This window comes from Melospiza georgiana, chromosome Z (assembly GCF_028018845.1).
Source record: "Melospiza georgiana isolate bMelGeo1 chromosome Z, bMelGeo1.pri, whole genome shotgun sequence".
In the NCBI taxonomy this organism is placed as follows: domain Eukaryota; kingdom Metazoa; phylum Chordata; class Aves; order Passeriformes; family Passerellidae; genus Melospiza; species Melospiza georgiana.
In genome coordinates this window covers 6,055,051-6,077,136 of record NC_080465.1, presented here as the reverse complement: position 1 = coordinate 6,077,136, position 22,086 = coordinate 6,055,051, and the positions used below count along the sequence as shown (strand labels likewise).

The following is a 22,086-nucleotide window of genomic DNA, read 5'->3' as shown; positions in this document are numbered from 1 at the left end:
CAAAAGTTATTTGATTTACTTACAAGGCTCGTGGATCTGGTCTCCCACCGCGAGCATCCATTCTATGTTATGCATGTGAGGTCCCACACTAACCTGCCTGGGTTCATCACCGAGGGCAACCATCGTGCCGATTCCCTGGCCATGGCTGCGGTCACGATGGGCCCACTCCCAGACGCGTTCGGCCAGGCTAAGATCAGGTCAAAAAGCTAGTGGCAAAGTTAACATCGCCAAGTGTGAACCATGTCGCTGCTCTACCTTGTCATTACATTTTTTAATGCAAGGGACAGCAACCACAGTAGCTCCAAACCTTCCAAACTCAGCAAGAAGGGATGCCAGTCTGTGTGCCTTCCTTAATCGTGCTGAAGAAAATTGGTGTGGCACAATAGGGCTGAAATGCCTTAATTTCTGTCCAGCCCTGGTTCATGTTAATTTTACAATGCACTGCACTGATGGTGATTAAAACAGTGTCATTCCAAGTTAGCTGGAGATCAGGCCTTACTATGTGGCTTCTCTTTATAGTCAAGATTTAGATAACTGGGCTGATGAGTTTGGTGTTTATTCATTACAAATTATAGTTCTTCTGCTGAAGAGGGAGCAGAACACCAATGCTAATCCTATGAGTAATTTCCTAGTAAGCAGTAATTTTGAATGTTCTAGGCCCAACACAATGATCTGTTTTCATGAATCACCAGTAAGGCTGAAACACTTATTGTGAAACCTTTAGACTAAAATAAGATATTCAGAGTGGGAGTATTTTGTTCCAACAAAAAACATTTGATACTAAAATTATAGTTGAAGTAAAAAGAGTGGATTGAAATATGAACAGATTTAAACACTCATCCCTTTTTCTTGCTGGGGAGGAGTGTATTAATACGCACCAAGTAAGGGACACATAGTTACGTTTGCGAGTATGGATACTACAGTATTTACAACTGTTTATTTATGCTTTTTTTCTTTTTCTTTTTTCTTTATTTTTTTGTAAGTTTTATTGTTTTCTGTCAGACAAGCGTTGATCTTCACAATGAATGTACAGAAACTCACACAGGGACCTCTGCATCTGCACCTCTGGCAGCAGGAATTTTTGCTCTGGTGCTAGAAGCAAAGTAAGATGTCACACCATCACCTTTGAAACTTCTTTCTCTCAGCCACCCCACTGACTTTCCCAATATGCCTGCTTTAAGAGGCACTACCTCATACTACAACTCCACTTTTTGTCAGTCAGGCAAAAGTCAGTCCACTTTTTGTTTGCTCAGGCTGATGACTAAAAAATGAGCAGCTACTTGCCCCAACACCTTCCTAGAAAAGCAGAACCAATGCAAATAAATCATGATGACTGAGGAATATTTTGTGTGTTTGTGTGTTGGCAACAGCATTTACTGATTTCTGGTCAGATGCATCTAAAAGTGAGTGTGCACATGGATTCAGGAGAATGTGATTTGAAGACAATGGTCTGCAGGAGTTTAAGCTAAGCCTCAGCAAATGTGCAGAAGAATTTCTGCCAGTGATATGGCATAAAAGAGAAGGTGACCAAGCTTGTCTGTCAGAGCAGGAAGGGAGCAGGCAGGTTTGGATGCTGTGGGGCAGGTAGTCAGAATTTAGACCTTGGGGAAGCTAAGAAAGGATGGGACAATGACTTTTTTTCACAGAAAACACTTTAGGCAATAGTGCACAGATTTAATGCTTGTATCATGTAGATTCAGCTCCATTTTCTCCTGCACACCCCTTTGGTGACCTGAGCCTATATTAAATATTAGATGTTAAAAATCAGATTTTTAAAGAGTAGAGCGAGTCACAGATGGAATCAAATACCCAGTTTTCAAAGTCCTGGCATTAAAAAGTGAGGAAGAAAATTCTAGTGTTGCTAGCCAACTTTGAATACCAAAATTGTTTTGGAGGATTGGACTCTTGCTAGATACCCGTTCTTCATGGACACAGAAATCTTGTGCTCCCAGAGAGGTATTGTGAGGATAAGTGCAAAATGCTGTGTGTTATAAAGCAGTGGGACGCCATATGCATTCAAAGCACACTCTGTTTCAGTCTAATAATTGATAGAAAAATGATAGATAGCCCTGAAACAACTAACCAGGAGAATTTTCCAAACAGCCCAGACCTAACATGGAGGGATATGCAACCCTTGGTCGGACCTCAGAATATGACCCACTGGCTGGAAATCCAGGATGGAAAAAGAATGGAGCAGGACTGATGGTCAACAGCCGATTCGGGTTTGGGCTACTCAGTGCCAATGCCTTGGTGGATTTAGCTGATCCCAAGAGATGGAAAAGTGTACCAGAAAAGAGAGAGTGCATTGTCAAAGACAAGAGCTTTGAACCCAGGTAAGGATTTGCAGTTACCTATTGTAATAAAGCCTGAAGGATCATATTCTTCACAGATTGCTCTGAACAGGAATAAGGGACTTCTTTTGATTCATTTAGTTTTGCCAGACTGTATTCCCCAGAGGCAGGCAAGCAGCATTGCTTCTTGGTTTGTTTTTTTAGTGTAAGAGTAATGGAAATTCCTAGCATGAAGCCTTAACAAAGACTAAGATTATTATGTCTGCTTGTGCAGACAGTGTATAAAAGAATGATACTGTGAGGCTGAGCCCAATCAGCAAGGCTGTGAATTTTAGACAACCATCAGAAGAGAGATGAAAAGATACTGATGTCTCACAAAGATTTTTTAAAAATAAAAGTGTCTGTAATGGGTCTTAGCAATTCTTCTCCTGTGACAGGCTTGTATATGTTGCAATCAAGGTGATATATTTAACTTTAGTAATGTCTGCAGCATTTCTCTTATGAATCTCAAATGTGTCAAAGGCTCAGTGAAAAGTCTTATGAGCCACATGCCAACATCACGGTGAACCTGAACAGATAGATTAATTATCATTAGTCCTTGGGCTGGTTAATCCATAAGGATATCTAGACTCTTTTTGTCTCTGCATGTTGGCATACGGATTTTTATCCAGAAAAAAAATATCTCTTTCAAAGGCTGAAATTATACCACGTGACTGCAACAAAGGTCTGTCTGCCGAAACATATTGCAGTGTTTTGGACAGTCACTGCTTGGTAATCTTTTTGTTTATGCTATTTCACTATCAAATTGTTTTTATGGACTCTGTCTGTTTCACAGAATGTTGACCCACTACTGATGTATGCCACACTTGCTCTTTATGTATTTTTACTGCAGTCCTGTATGTTACATTACAAAAACAAAGATCCCATGATACTGAGCTTAGAATTATTTATGTGGAGATTTAGATACCCATTGTGTTTGGAAGTAACAGGAACTGTGCAGAGAAAGCTATGCAGAGTCTCTCTCTGTGCAGAGCATGAATGTTACCTTTTTTTTTTTTTGAGAGCAGACATTACCTTTTTTTTAATTGAGCTGGCATTGACTCTTCTTTCCTCATCATTCCAAAATGGCTGTTAAACCTGCCTTTCATGACCCAGAATCAAGAGTCCCTGTGGGTAATCAAAAAACTACTTTAATTTTGACAGATTATTAAGAGCAAATGAAGAAGTCATTATTGAAATTCCCACAAAAGCCTGCGAGGGCCAAGAGAACTCCATTGCATCTCTGGAGCACGTGCAGCTCGAGGCAACAATTGAGTATTCCCGTAGAGGTGATCTGCATGTCTCTCTGATTTCTCCATCAGGTACAGGAGGAAAAGACATCTTTTATCTGTGTTGTTGTAGTGTGTAATGTTTACTTCATGAAAAAAATGTGTTTTTCAGTGGTTAAAGAGAGCTAAATATATCATTGGGCAAATCCAGTGAGGATAAAGCATCCAGGGAGCGATAGAGAGCCCTCTTCGAACTTCACCTGTTCTGGGTTCTTTTTGTGGAAAGACATTTGAAAATCATACTTGAGAAAATGAAGTCACAGAACATTTTCACAGAGGCATCTTGACCTATGAAACCTCAGGGCTCCTGGCAGACAACAGATTATAGATCAATAATTCTTATCAGACTTCCTGTGATTTAGCAGACTAATGGAAAACTGAGGATATCTGATTCCTTAGGTTTTATTTCATGCATCTCCCCATTGGCGTATTTAAAAAAACCAAAGTGTTTCTGTTAGGTACCTTAGTACAACTGTACTAAATGAGCTAGGATATGGCAAGCTGACCTGACAATGTCCTGAAGCAGCATATTAAGACTAAACAAAAGGAAAAAAAAAGATATTATAAACAACTAAGAGTAAAGTCTGTTAGATCAACTGGTATTAAAAAAAAAAAAAAAAAGACAAGCTTTCATGTATGAATTTAAATATCAGGCTGATCTAATTTTTCTGTTTCTAGGTAGCAATCATCAAGTACTGCTGCCTCCACCGCACTATCATTTTGCTTTCATGGTTAAATTGTTTTTCCCTTGTTTCTTGCTGCTTTTCTACTTTCCTGCAAAGCATTAGTAGCAAATGTATGTCATTCTTTTTTCTATATTTATGGTGTTGCCTTTAAATATATTTATAAATTGTGACAAGGCTCCTTGGGGCTTCACTGCTCCTTATTATGTAAATATTGCTCCCTTGCTTTTTTTCTTATACATAAACAAGCCAAACAAAATTTCTTCTGTGCAGTAGAACCTCTTTTGCTGCAGAAATGCTTTATGAGCTGCAGCATTTTTGCAATAACAACAATGCAAATGCATTCTTTCACCCTGTTGGAGGACCAGGCTGCAACAATATACATCCAGTCAAGAAAATAAAAAATCCCTTAACCAGTGAAGAAATCATGACAAGTCTGTGGTGGTTTCATAATACTGTATGAGTTTTACCTTCAAAACTTCCATTTCAGAAGTTTCTTGAACAGCTCATCGGTGGGAAAGACTGGTTGTGCCTAACATCTTCTCCTTATGCTTCTTTTCCTTGCATTCACTACCTTTTCGTGCCAGAGATAGAACACTGATCAAGATGTACCTTCTTGGTGCGACCTAACAGCTTGTGCACTCCTAAGCACTGCTGTAAAAGTAATGACAGGAGCCACTGCTAAAGGAGGCACTGCTGAGCAGTGTATTTTCCAGATCACCTCTGCTCGAGGCAGTGTGCAAAGCTGACAAATATGAAAAGTAGGAGCAGGCAGCACATGGACAATCAGAGTGTTGATCTTGCACCCACACAGGGACCAGCACTGTCTTACTGGCTGAGAGAGAGAGGGACAAATCTCCCAATGGATTCAAGAACTGGGACTTCATGTCTGTCCACACGTGGGGGGAAAATCCAGCAGGCACCTGGATTTTAAGAATTACTGATATGGTGAGTATGCCTGTATGCTAACTAGCTGTGTTTGGGAGCTAAAACAGATTAAATGATCACTCACCACTACAAAGCAAGTTAAGTAATGAGCCTGCTCATTAAGCAAGCTAAATGAGAGGTTATTGAAGATATCCAGCTGGGTTAAGGATTAAAGAAAAAAGGTAGGGTTAGATTTTCTTGTTCTTTACATATATGCAAAGCCCCATTCTCATTTCACTGGTCCATACCTCTAAAAAAATTTCAAGCTTGTTTTTTTCAGACACATATCACCAAAATTAATCCCTTGATAAAGTTTACTTTGATTCTTGGATAGAAATATTAAATAAAATTAACACATGGTTAACTGGAAATTCTTTTCTGCAGAGAAGAGCACAGCATGGATCTAGTCTTCTTTTGGTCCATATGCATACCTTTCATTATCTGGGAACCTTTTGAATTCATGGTTTTTTGGGGGATCTCAGTGATCTATTCTGATGTATATATTCCCCTAATTTCTTTCTGAGAGTATCTAGTGCTGAACAACACTTAAGGATTAAAGCTAAGTAGTCTACAGATATGAAATAAATCAGTTCACTAAAGCTGCCTGGGGAATATGGATTAGAACAGCAAGACACCAGAATTAAGCTGCTTGGTAGGCAACTGAAAAAGAATTCCCTTCAAAGAGAGAGTGATCAAGCTCACTCACCTCATTGAAGTTGTCTGTGAATAAGCTTGTCCTTAGGGCTCAGATCTTGGCAAAAACTGAAAGCTTCCTGTTGGACACCGAGCCTTCAGCCCCTATTGGCCTCAAATTGTAAACAGGAGGGTGTTGCCAAGAGCTGAGCAGATGGACAAGGCACCAGGAGTAAATATTACTATCAGCAGTGTAGTGTTAATGCTGCAGGCTCATAGATAGCCCCATGGTTACAGATATCCTGCTCTTTGAATGCATTTTTGTGGAACAAAGTTGAGAAGAGCATTTTGTTTGTAAATTAGCCCTCATTTCAAGTGAGAGCTTCCTGAAAGTTACAATAAAGCAAGATTTTTGTCCTGAAGGCATAATACACTCAATCCTCACCCTGTAGGTTTTTTCTCTAGTTTTTTCTCTACTTGTCTCTTCCACTTTCTACTTCTATTTCTGCTGCCACCAAAATTTATAAATAAACATTTGCTGCTTTCTTCCACACACCGTATTTCAGATTGCTGTTGTACACCACATAATAAAAACGAATAGTATTTCACATTATCATTTCCAATGTTAAGTTTTATAAGGAAATTACCAAGGAACAGCCTAGTGAACAAGTTCTAATAATGCAAAATACTGCTTCAGTAACTTCTAGCATTCTGTGTTATGACAAAATTCCATTGATGCTTACATGACGAATTAATAATTATGTTACATCAAAATGTGAATATTTTATGTGGTTAGGCTATTGTATTAAATCCCACATTCTAATATACTCTGTCTCTACTACATCTGGGGTTTTTGTGCTTATGAATCATACTCCATAGGTAGGTATTGAAAGCCTGATAATTTGCTTTGGTCGCTTCTGTGTACTTTGCATTCAAGTGTGTATTTTGCTCTTTTATGTCCTGAGAGCCCATTCTGATGCCATGCTTGTTTTTCAGTCCAGGCGAATACAAAATGAGGGGAGGATTGTAAACTGGAAATTGATTTTGCATGGCACTGCTACCCAGCCCGAGCACATGAAGCAGCCACGTGTGTATACATCCTACAATGCTGTGCAGAATGACAGAAGAGGAGTGGAGAAGATGACGGATCTTGTGGAGGTAGAGTTGTATTGCATTTATTCCTTACATGTTTTTCAGTTTATAAAAAAATGTTGGTTTTTTGGTGAGGTTTTTGGGGTGTTTTTTTTCCCTAGTAAGAAGACACATATTTATTTTGTATTCATTTCATCTAACTCCTGATTGGTTTTGAGTGTATATCATAATTTTGCCCATGTCAACAACTAATATTTTTATGTGTCTCTCCTTCAAATTGCAAAATGTAAGGAATTTGGGATCATAACAGGAAATTGCTCCCAAAGCAAGGAACTCTGTGGCTAATGCAACTGAATGGTGGAAGGAGGGAGGAAGACATCTCTGACAGACACACTAAATTGATGTAATTCTACTGAAAACGAGTGTCACATTCTAAAGGAACTTTTCCTGCTGGAGAGCTTCCAGTGAGTTTGCAAGGAATTTCAGAAACAAAAGGCTTGAGAAAAATCAGGGACTCTCTGATTCAAAGGTTTGGCCCAGTGGATCTGTTGCTGCCAGATCCTTTAGCACTCCCTGTTTACCCTACAGATAGCAGTGCTCTAAAAAATACAACAAGGCAGGGTGACCCTGGGTTGCAGGATGCACAGGATGGTAGTAATGCACATTTTCATAGTGCTTGATTACATCAACAGCATCAGAAAATAATCCCATCACATCAAATTATCTCCCCATTAAGTAATTAGGACATTCATAAAGCACAGATAGTTTAACCTTCCTCAGACAGGTTATGAAAGGTGAGTGTGATAAATGTAGATCCATTACATAAATGTCCCCAAGTCTGGCAGCTGTGGGCAAAAAAAAAAAAATTGGAAGAAAGTAAAAGTGGATTCAGCATTTGCTGTAGTAGAAAATGGGTGGACATGGTAAAAATTACATGAAGATAAAATGAATGTTCAGTTAGAAATGCCGTTCTGGTTTGAATGAGGAAGCTTCGCAGGCATATACTAGTGTTGAAATAAGATCATGCCTCTCACCAGCTGCTGCTCTGTGAACCTGTACTTGGGATTGGCCTTCCAAGGTCTCCTTTGTGTTATGCTCACCCATTTGCCCTACTTCACTGCCTTTTTCTCAGGTGAGATCATCTACAGAGAAGGTTTCAGGGAAACACTGCTTCCATCCTTTTCCTGAGAGTACAAGACACAATCAGAACTGCCATCACCACTGCAATGTATGTTTCCTTCATTTAGAGTGCTGTGTCTTATGACACAAGAATTATTTCCTAAGACTGGGACAAATCCAAATACTATAATATGTATAAAATGACATATTGTATTTTGCCATCTGAATTTATAAATGCCTGTATTGTGAAATCTGAATTTATAAATGCCTGTATTGCGGGAGGATTTTATATTTTTTACAGTGTAGTACTTTCAAAAGTTTGTTTCGGTTGATAACGGTCTGCTTGTTTTCTAGATGCCCAAGAGGCTCCTAAATGGAAAAATGACATTTTCCCCCACACAGGTGGAGATCACCATCCAGAGCAAGCCTTAATCCAGTCAGTCTTTCATTGACACCTGACCTTTTATCATGCTAATCTGTATTCTAGGACCATACCACACTGGAGAGCCTGAGTGAAAAACCCAAGGCCACAGAAGACAGCAGCAGTGACAAAGCAGAAGATAAAACCCCTTCAGAAGCCATGCTGCATTTACTGCAAGGTGCTTTTAGCAGGCAGATGGATCAGAAGCAGCTGCCAAAGAAGACTGCAAGCGAGAAGTTAAACATTCCATACGAACACTTCTATCAAGCCCTCAGAAAATTGAACAAGCCCTCCCAGTTAAGAGGCTCAGAAGAAAGTCTGTACAGTGACTACGTTGATCTTTTTTTACAATGCCAAACCTTACAAGCATAGAGATGATAGACTGCTGCAAGCGTTGGTTGTTATCATAAATGAGGGAAATTAACTGTAGGGCATGGCACTGAGTTGGAAATATTCGTTCTCCCCACCTGTAGTTTTTTTTCCAAAGTCTGTGTACGCTCTAGTTGTGTGATTGCTGCTTTGATTGCTTCATATTTAATACAAATATCAAGGAAGGGAAAAACGGGTGTAAGGGGATAAGACAGGAAAATTACACTTTTTAGTATTATCTTTTTTCAAAACCTTTCTTCAGAGTAGATTTGCCCCCTCAGGCATGAAATGCAGTAGTACTCCCCTGAAAACCCTAATTCTCTATTTTAAACAATTTTCACATTGCTTATTCTTCCACCCTCTTCACTTAAGCATGCAGTAGGATTCAAAACCTGAATTACCAAGCAGTTTTGAACCAAACTGCCAAAGCTATGGGGATATATTCTCATCCATGGATTTGTCATGAATATTGCAATCTTTGTTATATTTGTCATTTATTCCGATTTAATACTTGCAGCCAGTACTGCTTCCGTCATAGATGTTTTGTTCCTCCTCCAAACAAACGCTCCCTTGCCCTTCTGTTCTCCTGTAGAGGAACATCTGGGAGGCTGGGGTTGGACTGGGGCATCGGTGAACACTGATGAAGTTATTCACAATTTAGATACAGACAGAAACACCCAAATTAAAAAAGAGCCCCCGTGGAGGCATCCCAGACCATGGGATGGCATTCTCTCCAGCAGGCTTGGAACTTACCCAAGTGAAGTGCCTGAATTATGAGCCTGGTCTTTCTAGGCCCCATGTGTTCAATGAGGGCAGAGTCTCACTTCAGAGCACTTGGCTTTCTTTTCACGAGTTATGCATCCCCTGATGGAGTACTGACCTGTTTGTGCCAATTATTTGAGCTTTGGGCTCCAACCTCCGACCCATGGAGCCTCAGTCAGGTCTCCAAAGCAGTACAAAGCTGCCTTCTGAGATGCCTACATCTGCAAGCAGCCAGAGACTTGCAGAAAAGTCCACCCAAAGACTCTAAAATTCCCAAAATATCTAGGAAGACGAGGCAAAATTGTCTGAGATTAAAAAAAAAAAAAAAACAAACAAACAGTACCCTGAGAAGGGTGAGCATGGAATGTGGAGTGGTAAGAAGAGTTTGTGAGGCAGAGGTGGCTGTCAGAAAACAACTAGGGTAAGCAACCCCCTAACATTAGCAGTTTTCCATACATACCTCTTTAATTAGAGTAAAAATTATATATTATTTTGCTTCTAATAAATGAAAAAAAAAAGCCATGTTGGAGGCTCAGAAAAGCTAGGGGATCTAGAACAAGGAAATGAAGATTCCTAGGGGATAGTTATCTCATTGAAGTACTAAAGAAAACCCAAAAAACTGCTGACTGCTTTTTGCTTTTCTTCCTCTTACCTACTATTGAAATGTGTTTTGTAGACTCTCTAGAAATATTTGATTGGATTCTTTCTCACTGTCTATTCCTTAAAATTATGCAAGTGTCTCTAAGACAGGAATTTTACATTTTGCTCATAATCCATCAGTTCAAATAAAAGTTTTTCAAACTTCACACTAAATCCTGTAATTTAAAGATAAACCTATTTACTGTAACTAATTAAGAATTCTGTGGATAAAAGGACTTCTCTAAAGACAGCTTTGAAAATTTTCTTACCAAATGTAAGATATAAAAAACATTCTTTGTGGTGGCTTCATGCCTGTCTTGGCCTTAGCCTGCCTTTTTGCCAGTTTTAAGGATTCTTTGATATTCTTCTAGTCAGCAGTTGAAGGATAATATCTCTGCTACTGAATGCAGCTTGTACTGAATCACTCCTTCTCTACTAAGAAATTTGCTTAGGAAGAGAATTCATTAAAAAAAAATAATAAATTCCTGCAAGTGGTCCAGATCAGAAAGCTTTTCCCTTTGCTGTCCTTTCCATGCAAAAGCTTTCTGGCAGTGCATAACTAATGAACAAGCAAACCATGAAAATTTCTAATTGCTGCTATTACAGAATGAGAGCACTTATTTTCACTAATGTTTAATTTTCAGAATAGGCTCATATGGCAAGGTAAGGGCCACTTTTAGTCCTGTGCAATGAAGCTTAGAGGCTGGTTCCCTCAGATAACAACAAATTTAGCTAGTCCTCATTCAGGTATATTACAGGGAGGAAAGTACTAACAACACTCCATCAGGCCTTGAAAGAAATGTTCAGGTTAAAAGGGTGGGAAACTAAAGACCCTCCTTTGTTTTAAGATCAGTTCCTATGCTGTAGCCAAAGTTTCAATAGATGACAAGTTTAAAATCTCTCTTTTGAATGTTTCCAACCCAGATCAGCTTGTACAGGAGTAAATTATTTTTACTGTTAGTCTTTCCTTGGTGCCTGTGTGGATTTTGTGAAAAATGTAAAAGTAAAAAAAAAAGTTTTCTCTCAGAATTTTAAATTATATTTTCGTTACAGGTATTTATAATATAGCAAAGATTTTGTTGAACAGACAGAATTTTAAAAGGCATAATAAATTATATTGAAAAACCAGATTTTTTCTTGAGAAAGAGACAATTTCATCCAATAAACATATTTTTTAAAAGGCATGTTACAACAGCAACTGCAACATGTATGCGATGTGATGTTAAAATTTGTCTACTAGTAGCATAATACGTGTTAGCAGAGCTCAGTGTGTGGTCTTAACATTTGTAAAGAAAACAGCAAGATAAAGTCAAGCTATTGACTTAAAAGGAATGGGAAATTGAGTTTAGAATGAAAAATAATGGTTTGGGGAAATAATCAGGATTGGGTGGAAAGAAATGTGGAATGTACTGAGAATGAGGGCTTCCAAGGGATCTCTTCAGCAGGAACACTCACTTGTTTCCTTCTCACAACAGCAGCCAAGTAAGGTTTGCTGTGGACATCACTGACAGCAGCACTGTCTCTAATTCCAACATGTAAAATAATTCTGCCTATTTAATACACAGATGTGTGTGTCAGAAGCACTAAAATGAAATAATGCAGCAAAAAGAGTCAGGGGGTCAGGTTAAACACATGGGTCTTCTCTTCCTTGCATGAAAACTGCTGAAATAATTGTTGTTCCCTCCACTCACATTTCAACTTGGCAGAGAAAAGAGCCCTCAAACCCTTGTACACTGAACAGTGTAACCAACTACCTCTCATTTACAAAATCTTCTTTGTCAAATGCCCTAAGGATAATTAAAACACTCTTAATGTGATTTCAACAGACATATTCCCTTGTGAGAAATACTTACAGTAAATGTACACAGAAAATTGACTTCTGAAGTAGCTTTAAGAAAAGAGAGAAATCTAAGCCTAAATTAGAGCAAACTACCTAGCTTCCACACTAAACAGTATTTTTTCCTTCAAGTTGACTGGCTTTTGAAATGCTGCATTTGAACTTTCTACCTTCCCCAGCTTTGAGTTTGAGTTTTCCAAGCAGAGTTTCTGTTAAGTCACATCTTGTGACCCCAAACTTGTTAATTTAGATTTCTAATGAAGTGTCCTCTTTCTTACTTCTCCCTTTCCTCTCCACTCTGAAAACAAGCATAAACATTTTCAGTAAATAGAAGGCTAATTTAAGAAAGAGAATGGGGAGCCTTACAAATAAAATGCTAGCTCTAGTTTTTCTTATTGAATTATCTTAGTGCCATAGATTAAATGAGGATGAGGTCTGTTTTTTAAAGAGCACATTCACAGGAAGGGCGAAAAAAATCAACCTAAACATTGATTTTTCTTTTTTTTTTTTTTGTGCATAGATCACACTATGGAGGTGACAGTCACAATTAACCCCTTGTGCATCGGAGCCTCAGGAGGGACTGCACTGTCCCTGAGAGTCTCCTTCTGCAACATTAAGCCAGCCTCTGCCACTGCAGTTTTCCAAACATTACAAATCTGGAGGATTTGTAATTCTCCAGAAGAAAAGTTGGCATCTGAGTTAGTACAGTTCTGAAAGTAATTATAGAAGAAAAATTATAGGGAGAAATGGAAAGAATTATTATACAACACAGAGTACCTGCACAGCCTAAACTCTTTCTGTTTGATCAAGTATTTCCTTTCAGAAGTCCATTTTCAAAGCTCTGAGGGACCATTCCATTCACAGCATTCCATTTTAGAAAAGGAAAACTCTAGAAATGTGTATTTTGCTTGGAATCAATTGGCTATCTAATATTTCTAACTGCAGACTGAAAAGGTTCAAACTCCAATCACTCTAGGCACTAATAAACATAATTTGTGTGAACATTCTTCTATTTAATTACACAAGTACCCATTAAAAATATCACTTCTCCTATTGCATTTGTGAGAATAATATAACCAGAAAGAAAGAGAAATTTTGTTTCCAGAAATGCACTAAATGCCTACTGGAAAAAAAAATCTAATACGTTCCAAGTACCCCATTAAGATACCAGAGAAAAATAAATAGATAATATATGAAAGTGAGTGTTTATCAGGAAAATATATCTTAATGTATATGCCATTTCAGCTATTTGACTGCCTCCAATCAAATGTAGCTAAGCATGTATCTCTTTCTTTCTGATGTCATATTCTTTCCCTAAAACAAATGAATTGGTTGCTGTTGCATGCAGCATTTTGTTTGACTATGGCCACATTATCAGGCAGTGTTTCAAACCATAAACATGCAGCATAATGCAGTGCCATATATTCTGATAAGGAAGTGCACTTAGGGGCGTGCAGCCCTGCCTGTGCTGCTGCACAAAGGGCTCATGTGAAACAGATCCATAAAGGCTGGAAAAAGAGGAGAGCCAAACGCCAGCCCCATTAGATCCACTGAATTAATTCCTCTTTTCAGAATAACGTGGGTGGGGTGCAGAGCACCACAAACATCCAGGATGTCAGGACTAAGCTTGGCCCCACAGTTCAACAGGGAGCTCAGCTACTTCCGCCCTCATTCACTGCTCATGAGAGACAAATTAAAAACTGAGGATTTAGTACGAACTCTCAGCTATGAGCTTCTCCTCTTTTACATTGTATTTTTCTTACCTCACTTCAGAGAGGTGCACTGCCCTTCAGTGAAACCTTTTGAAAAATACCAGTAGTTATTAAAAACACCACTTCACCCAAGAGTTTCAGGCATCAAGCTGTCTGAATGCAGTTCATTGCTTACATTTTTTTACATAGAAAAATACACACGTGCATATGTAGCAACCCCATCCATGTACAACTCCATGTAAAGTCTCCTTGATACTAGAATGTAGCAGCTCTTAGCAGGAAGGAAGAAACTGCAGCACTAATTTGGTAAAACAGAGTTTAAAGCTAAATTTCAGCTTGGATTTTCCGTCATAGTGGTATTAATAGTGCAGGTTGTTTTGGAGTGGGACAGAAGGGAGATTTGCTTGTTTGGTTGTCCCTTTAGCAATTGGGGGTAAAGAATTTCCTAAAGAATTCTGTGGTTTTGCAATTGATCTAACAGGAAAATAATTCTACTCTTATAATGCAAAAGATAGCTATAATTCTGCAAGAGTCTTTGAACAGTTTAGACAGTTAAATATTGCTGACTTTGTAACACAACCAATAAGTGGGTATTGGGCACTGCAAACACAGGATCTTGAGTCTCTAGCAAAAACATACAGTCAAAATTCTTTCAAGAGTGTGAGCATTGAATTTGAAGCTTTTCAGGAAGAAGTATTCATAATACCTTGAATATTTATTTGTATTTACTTTAAAATTAATAGGCATAGCCTCCTTTAGAGTGTCTGTATGTTCCAGAGTTCATTCTGAGTCACACTATGGAGGAGACTGTCTCCAGATCTATACAGCAATTGTGAATCACACTCTTCATTCAGGCACTGAATTTATGTGTCTACAGTTAGGCTGTGTTAACATTGCCATCATCTCTTCCCCCTTCTGGCTCCCAGGATGGTGCTGAGCCATGCTGAGTCCACCTGTAAAGCTGGGCTGAAGCTCTTGCCCTGAGTGTTCAGACAACGGAGCACTCCAGTCCACTGATGGTTATAGAAAATTTGCAGGGATCTCCCACTGCTGTCCAATATTGTCTCTGCAATTGGATTGTTCTCCTTCCTCAACCCTCCAGGCCTGAGGAAAATCAATTCAGAAAACAAAAGGCATTCTTGGCTTTGGAAAGTCGTTAAAGCACAGGCTGCGTGTGATGCAAAACCATTAAGCCTGCACTTAATCCTATTTTCTTGCTTAAATCAGTCTCCTGTCCTGTTTAAGTGGTGGATGGGATCAAGTACCTCCCTGAACACTTGGCTGAATCAGAAAGGATTACTCTTGCATGGTACTTCTGCAGGGAACAGGGGGGATATGATGCTAAAGTTCTGCTCAATTACTGCAAATACCTCCTTGCAATCCCATATTGAGTGAGTGAGTCATGCCTGGATTTCCATACACTGTGCCACCAAGTCCCATGAGCTGCTTACATTGCAGAGTGCTGGGTTTTAACCTGGCATGGTGAATCACCTTCCCTCTGGGAAATGCGTGCACAACCCTCTTTATTAGGGAAACAACACTTGCAGAGCCCCTGACAAGCATCATGCATTTGGAGACCTTACTTCCACACAGTCCTTAATAAACACGTCAGATAATAACTTCACATCCTTAGCAAACATGTCAGATGTTCAGTCATTTCACACCTGTGTGACCTTACGCTTCTTTGGAAGCTCAGGGGATGCTCTCCATTTATAAGAAGGTAGACCATGTGCAGTGTATTATAAAGTTAATTTATTTTCATATTATAGGGCTGTACAGATGCATCCAGAACAGTCAGAAGACAGATGCTTTGTTATTAATTTTGAGCAAATCTGCAAGGCTCACTCTGAAGGCACTCACATACCCGAGAAATGAAAACAGATGAAAATTATTTGACTTGGGTGTTATTCCACAGCAGCTGAAAAGAAAGAGAAGGCAGTTTGGACACAAAGCCAGGCAAGAAGGAGTACATTTTGTGCATTTTGTACTTTTCCATCCTCTTTATTCAAACAGCTCTGTTACAGTACCCTGGCTTCAAAGGACAAATTTTAGAGATCTTCCTGCTGCTCATGCTGATGAGTCAGATATTGTTTGTTTTTTGACAGAATTAATTGCTTTCTTGATCTCTTATGTCTCTCTTTCCTATCAGAAGCCTAATCATAAAATCCAGAGCCCAGCATTTCCAGCTATTCAAGGTTCATCAGCACTGCAATTTGTGTTAATGAGCTTGGTTCTTTGAATTCACCCCTGTAATTTTATACTAGCTGAGAGCCTAAGCCATTATCCATTTTTGGGAGCAGTCATCAACATGTACTTACCTTTAGAGATGATGAGAGTTTACCTTTCTCAGAAAAGCTAATGGCAATTTCCTCAGCTGAGCCTGTTGCACTGCTCAAAAACCCAACAGAAGCACCTTTCAGAAGCATGGCCACCACACACCATGCTTGTGCATTGCACCTGATGTCTAGATCACCCTGCCCCATCATCTCCTCTTTTCCTGAATCACAAGTGGAGCTCATCAGCTCAGGCACTTTGTTTTCATCAGCAGTACCCCTGTCTCTCAGTAAAAACCAAATTATGAAAAATATTAACAGCCTCCTGGTATTTAGACATTGAAAAACAGCAAGAGTTTTGCTTCATGGAGGCTGCCCTCAACCCTCTTAGCCTTCACCTTCAGTGAAGGGTGGAGTGAAATTAATAACAAATTTGATGGAGTGGAATTAATGACAATTAATTCAGTATCTCACGCATTTAGTTCCCATCGTCATCACTTGGATCTACACATTGTTTGCAAGATTTGCAGGTCCCATAACATAGGGGCACATGATGGCTCTCTTGTAGGTTCCAAAGCAGACTTCAGACAGTAACTAATCTGAAAAAAAAAAAATCCTCAGGACCAGAAAGCTGTAAAACAGCCAAAGCTGTTGGATTTGAAACAGAACTACCAAGCCTGAAAGTAGTGGCCATTGTCCTTAGAATTGCCAATAATATACACTAACAAGCATGGATATATCTCTTCATAAATCAGGGGAAAACGTCTAAAGGTAAGCATCACTAACTGCTCTCTTGAGTAGCATTAATTTTCCTTTGGTGACAATGCTTCACACTTTTTTGTAGGCAGCAAATGGAGACCAGAGTGGCAGAGCCCTCCTGTTTAAGCAGCTGCCATGGTTTTTAACTTTTCCCAGCCCACAGGTGGCCAGGAGAAAAACCACAGAATCATAGAATCATGCTGAGTTGGAAGGGGCCCATAAGGATCATTGGTTTCAAGCTCCGGTCCCATGCAGGACATCCCAAGAGTCACATCGTGTTCCTGAGAGCATTGTCCAAATGCTTCCTGAATTCTGTCAGTCTTGGTGCCATGACCACTGCCCTGGGCACCTGTTCCAGGGCCCAAGCACACCCTGGGGGAAAACCTTTCCTGGTATCCAACCTTGCTGGGAAGGATGAAAGTTTGACATGAAAGTCTCAGAGATAAATATGTTTGGCAAAAAGATTTTTGAATGTAGAATCTGAAGGAGGAATAGAGATGGAAGCAAGTTTTGATATAGAAGAAAAAAATTGCTGAGCCAGTCTTACTGGATAACCAAGGAGGCAAAGGGTATGTTAGTTAGAAGGGGTTTTTATGACTTAGAGCAAAGGATAAACCCACCTCAAACAAGAAGATGTTTTTACTAAGCAGAAAGAAAGCACAGGCAAACAAGTCAGCAAATGTTGCAAGTAGAAAAAAGGTTTCAGAATTTTCCACTGCAAGAAAAATTAAAAACAACTTGTAGCTTAAACTGTAACGTACTAACTTTTAGTGGCTGAAGAGCAGTAACATGAATACAGTAATTATAGAGTTATGATAGTCTATAGATAATAGTTAAGGCATAGATTGGTTCTACTGTATTAAGATGCTCAGCAAAGAAAAGTATATAATGCATTTGTAAGCTAAACTAAGGGTCTCCAGGCCTGCCCGCAGCTGGAGCTGACAGCTGTAGGCACAGGCTCTGTCACCCACCACCCTGCACTGCTGTAACCTCTTCCATGGAATAAACTGCATTTTGAAGAGTCCCACATCCCTCATTTCAGCTCTTACACAAGCTAAACCTCCCCCAACTCAACTTCAGGCCATTTCTTGGACTCCTGTAACTGGCGTCAGAGAGTGAGCAGATTGGAACCTGCCCCTTGCAAGGATGTTGGAGCCCTAGTGAGGTCTTCTCTCAGTCTCCTCCAGCTGAACACACTAAGGTCTTCAGAAACCCCTCACCTTCAGGCCCTTCACTGTCCTCATGACATCCTTTGGTCTCTGACAGTTTAATGCCTTTTTTATGTTCTGATGCCAGAACTGCACCCAATATTCCAGGTGAGGCTGGCCCGGCCCAGCACAGAGCAGGAAAATCCCTGCCTGGCCCGGCCCGCCTGGTGTCCCCAGGACAGGGATGTCCCTGCTGGCTCCAGGGCACTGCTGGCCCGTGTCCTGCTGGCCACCAAACAGGATTTCCAGGACCATCCCAGGTGCAGAATCCAGCACTTTCCCTCATGGAATTTCACACAGGTGGAGATTGTCCAGCCCTTTAATTTGTCAAGGTGGCCTCTGCAGGGTCTCTCTTCTTGTGAGGCAGACAACAGCTCCTCTCAGCTTAATGCTGTTGTCAGACTTCGTGTTCCTTCCAGGTGTGCATTCAGGCCATTTGTGAGGATGCTGAAGAGAACCTGTCCTAAGATGGAGCCCTGAAAAGCCCCACTAATGACAGGTGACCACTCTGGTGTTACCTGATTCTCTAGAACTCTTTCCTCCCAAATCATGAGCCAGCTGCTCACTCATCACATGATGTGTTTATCCAGCGGTGGGATTTTGTCTAGAAGGGTCCTGGGAAAGACAGTATGGAAGGCTTTGCTGAAATCCAAAAAGATCACATTAGCTGGTTTCTCTCGATCCACAAGGGGAGGTATTTTATTGTAAAAGAAAATCAGGTTTGGCAAGCAGGACTTTCCCCTCATAAAGCTATACTGGAATTGTTCTTCAGGTGTTTTTCAATACCTCCCAGATAATCTTGTTTATGATTTTACCAGTCAGTGAAATAAGACTGACAGGCCTGTTGTTTCTGGGGTTTTCCTTCTTGCCCTTCTTGAAAATCACCACAATGTTCACCCACTTCCAGGCAGCTGGGACCTCTCCAGCTCCTGACTGCTCAAAAATCCTTGAGGGAGGCTTTGGGATGACATTGGCAACTGAAGATTCTCACACAAATCCCATCAGGCTCCACAGACCTGTAGGGATCCTGTTGGAGCAGCAGATCCCACATAAGGGTCAGCTGGGAGTTAATTGTTTTTGCAAATGTGGTCTTCCAGCTCAGGGCACTGAAACTCCTGTGTTCCATCATCCATGCTGAAGACAGAGGTAAAGAATGTGTTAAAAACCTCCGTCTTGTCTGTGTCTCTGTTTGTGAGGTGACATCCTCATTCTGGAACGGGGTAACGTTATTTTCTACATTGGCTTTTGTCATGAATATATTGGAAAAAACTCTTGTTAGATGAGCAGTAGCACTTCAGCTAACCAGAAAAATAACACAGGTGGAGGCAGGATCACCTATTGTTTGCCCTGAAGAGGGGAAGGCTGAGTCATCTTCCTATACATATCATGTTTAATAGCTCATTGTGCCATCTGTGTGACTGCTGTTCAAAAACCTTCTGATCTGGGGTAAGGCTTGGCATATCCTCAGTAGTGCTTCTGACAAATAGGGTTGCCCAGAAGTGCCTCAGCCAGATTAAAATGTTATTTATGATTTTTTTTTTTTGCTTTGGGTAATACACGAATTCCCAGCACTGCTTTCCTCTGCTAGAAAAAACTTTGGCTATATCCTGATAAACACTCCTGGAACAAGATGAAGCTGGGTGCAGGAAACAGCTGGCAGACAGGATTTGTATGACAGTGCCTGCACTGAGCAGACCAGAGCTGGATGAAGCAAGAAGAAGAGTGAAAAGGGTGCAAGAGACCTGCATGGATGAACCAGGAACTCCTGCCATTATGCAACAGTAAGCAGGAAATACACAGGAGATGGAAGCAGGGTCAGGCCACTTGGAATGAACACAAAGAGGTTGTCAGAGTAAGTGGACATGAGACAAGGAAAGCCAAGGCCCATCTGGAATTAAATCTAGCCAAGGATGTCAGGAACATGCCAAAATTCAACAAAGGAAATGCAGAGTGCTGAAGCTGGGCAGGAATAACCCCAAGCACCAGCACAAACAGCTCTGCAGAGAAGGACCTGCAGCTCCTGGGGGACAAAGAGCTGTCCCTGAGCCAGCAGAGTGCCCTGGGGACAAGGAGGCCAAGGGGACCCTGGAGTGCCCTTGGGAGGGCATTGCCAGCAGGTCAGGGAGGGATCCTGCCCCTCTGCCCAGCCCCGGAGGCACCTCTGGAGGGCCTTGTCCAGCTCTGGATCCTCAGGGCAGGAGGGACACAGAGCTCCTGGAGAGGGCCAGCCAGGGCTGTGAGGCTGAGGAAGGGCCTGGGGCATCTCCCTCACCAGGAAAGGCTGGGGGAGCTGGGGCTGCTCAGCCTGGAGAGGAGCCCCAGCTGAGAGGGGCCTCAGCCCTGGGTGTCCCTGTCTGCAGGGAGGAGCAGAGCAGGGTCCAGGCTCTGCTCTGTAAGGACAATGGGACAAGCGGAATGGGCAGGGACTGATCCCAGGAACTTTCAGCTGGACATGAGGCAGAACTCCTTCCCGTGCAGTGACCGAGCCCTGAACAGACTATAAGAGAGGCTGTGGAGTTTCTCTTCACTGGAAATATTCCAGGACCTGGACACAATCCTCTGCCACATGCTCTGGGGTCACCCTGCTGGGGCAGGGACTTGGATAAGATCACCCACCATGGTCCCTTCCAATCTGACCCATCCTGGGATTCTGTGAATGACTTGCTTTCTTTTGCTCTTAACAGAAAGGCTCCAAGCTGGGAGCTGCCAGCTTCCAGAGCTCTTTCTCCCTGGATGTTGCTCAGCAGCTTCCTTGACACGTCTGCTTTCTGCTCAGGACAGGCAGAGAAACCTATATCCCATTGCTGCCCAGACACAGAATAATCCTCACTGCCTTTGCTGCTCCTCTGCAACAACAATCTGCAGTTTTGAACAGAGGTCCCTCCACTGAGGGGATTTCATAGATTTTCTCTGTCATTACAATTTACTCAGATTGCCCTTATGTTCTGAAAGGTTGGCATTTCCATGTACACCATGGCCCAAATACTTTGGAAAGGTCCCATCTTCCTTGCTCAGCAGACAAAGCTGTGGTTTTAATGTTCTCAGCTGCCTTTTGCTTTCCCTTGCCTCCTTCCTATGCTTCCCCACCGTCTTTTCAAAGCTGTGCCTTTCCCAAACTGTTCTACTGCAGTGAGGCTGCAGCACTTCCAGGCTTCTCCTGGAGATTGGGCTACCCAGCTCCTTCCCACACTCTCATCTGAATTCCAGCTGCAGCAGGGATGTGCAGGTTGAGCACGATAGTGGGAATTAATTGCCAGTATGGTGCCAGGAGCCAGAGGTGTTGGAGCTCCTCGCTGGGCACTGCAGATGTCACTGAAGCATCTTTACAGCAAAGCTTGGTCTGTGATAACTTGTCAGCTCTCCTGCTGACATAACTTCCCATGTTACCCTTTCCTAAGTTTCCTCTTGCTGGATTGATATTTACTTTGCCTGCATTTCCCCCAGGTTTCTCTTTATTAAATTTTGCTTTCCACCCGTGTGCTTTCTGCCTTTTGCATTTCTGGGCCTGTGATTCTGGTGTCTGTTGCTTTGCATTAATTTGCTCTCACCAATTCTAACTAATCCTCCCAAGTATCAAATCTCATTACTCTCTGCTTGTTTCTTCTTCTGAATCATTGATGAGGGTGTTAAAATAGAGCAACTCCAGACACCTATCCCTGTGCCATTGTATTATACAATCACTCTCCAGTTTGCTATATTGTCACCTATCATTTTGTTCTGGTCCTCCAGCCAACTTTGAAATGAGAATGTTCCTTCCAAGCCTGATTTACATTAATTTATCACAGAGAAATTTTATCAGTGTGTGAAGTGTTTCATTGCAGTCCAAATCTGGTTGGTTTTGCTCTCCTGCAAGTGTGCCCTCTAGTGCTTTCTTTGGCTTGGATCCTTTCAGAATAAAAACATCTGTGATACTGCCAGGCAACACTTGTTGCTCACTGCTCAGGGGGTTTTGGCCTTCTGAATTCCTGGTGCTACAAAACACTGTGTGTAATCTGTCTTTCACTTCTCTGCTAAAACCCAGAGAGACTTTTCA

The 22,086-nt window shown here is 41.1% G+C and overlaps 1 protein-coding gene across 1 annotated transcript; it reads left to right on the top strand.

Annotated features, from left to right (window-relative positions):
- The first annotated feature begins 2,115 nt into the window (after positions 1-2,115).
- On the top strand, positions 2,116-9,046 carry LOC131095728 (neuroendocrine convertase 1-like). The gene is given in 6 exon segments (XM_058043788.1): positions 2,116-2,333; positions 3,495-3,652; positions 5,117-5,250; positions 6,859-7,020; positions 8,561-8,836; positions 8,838-9,046. Coding segments are annotated over 6 exon segments (1,029 nt in total). The 3' UTR covers positions 8,919-9,046.
- The last annotated feature ends 13,040 nt before the right edge of the window (positions 9,047-22,086 follow it).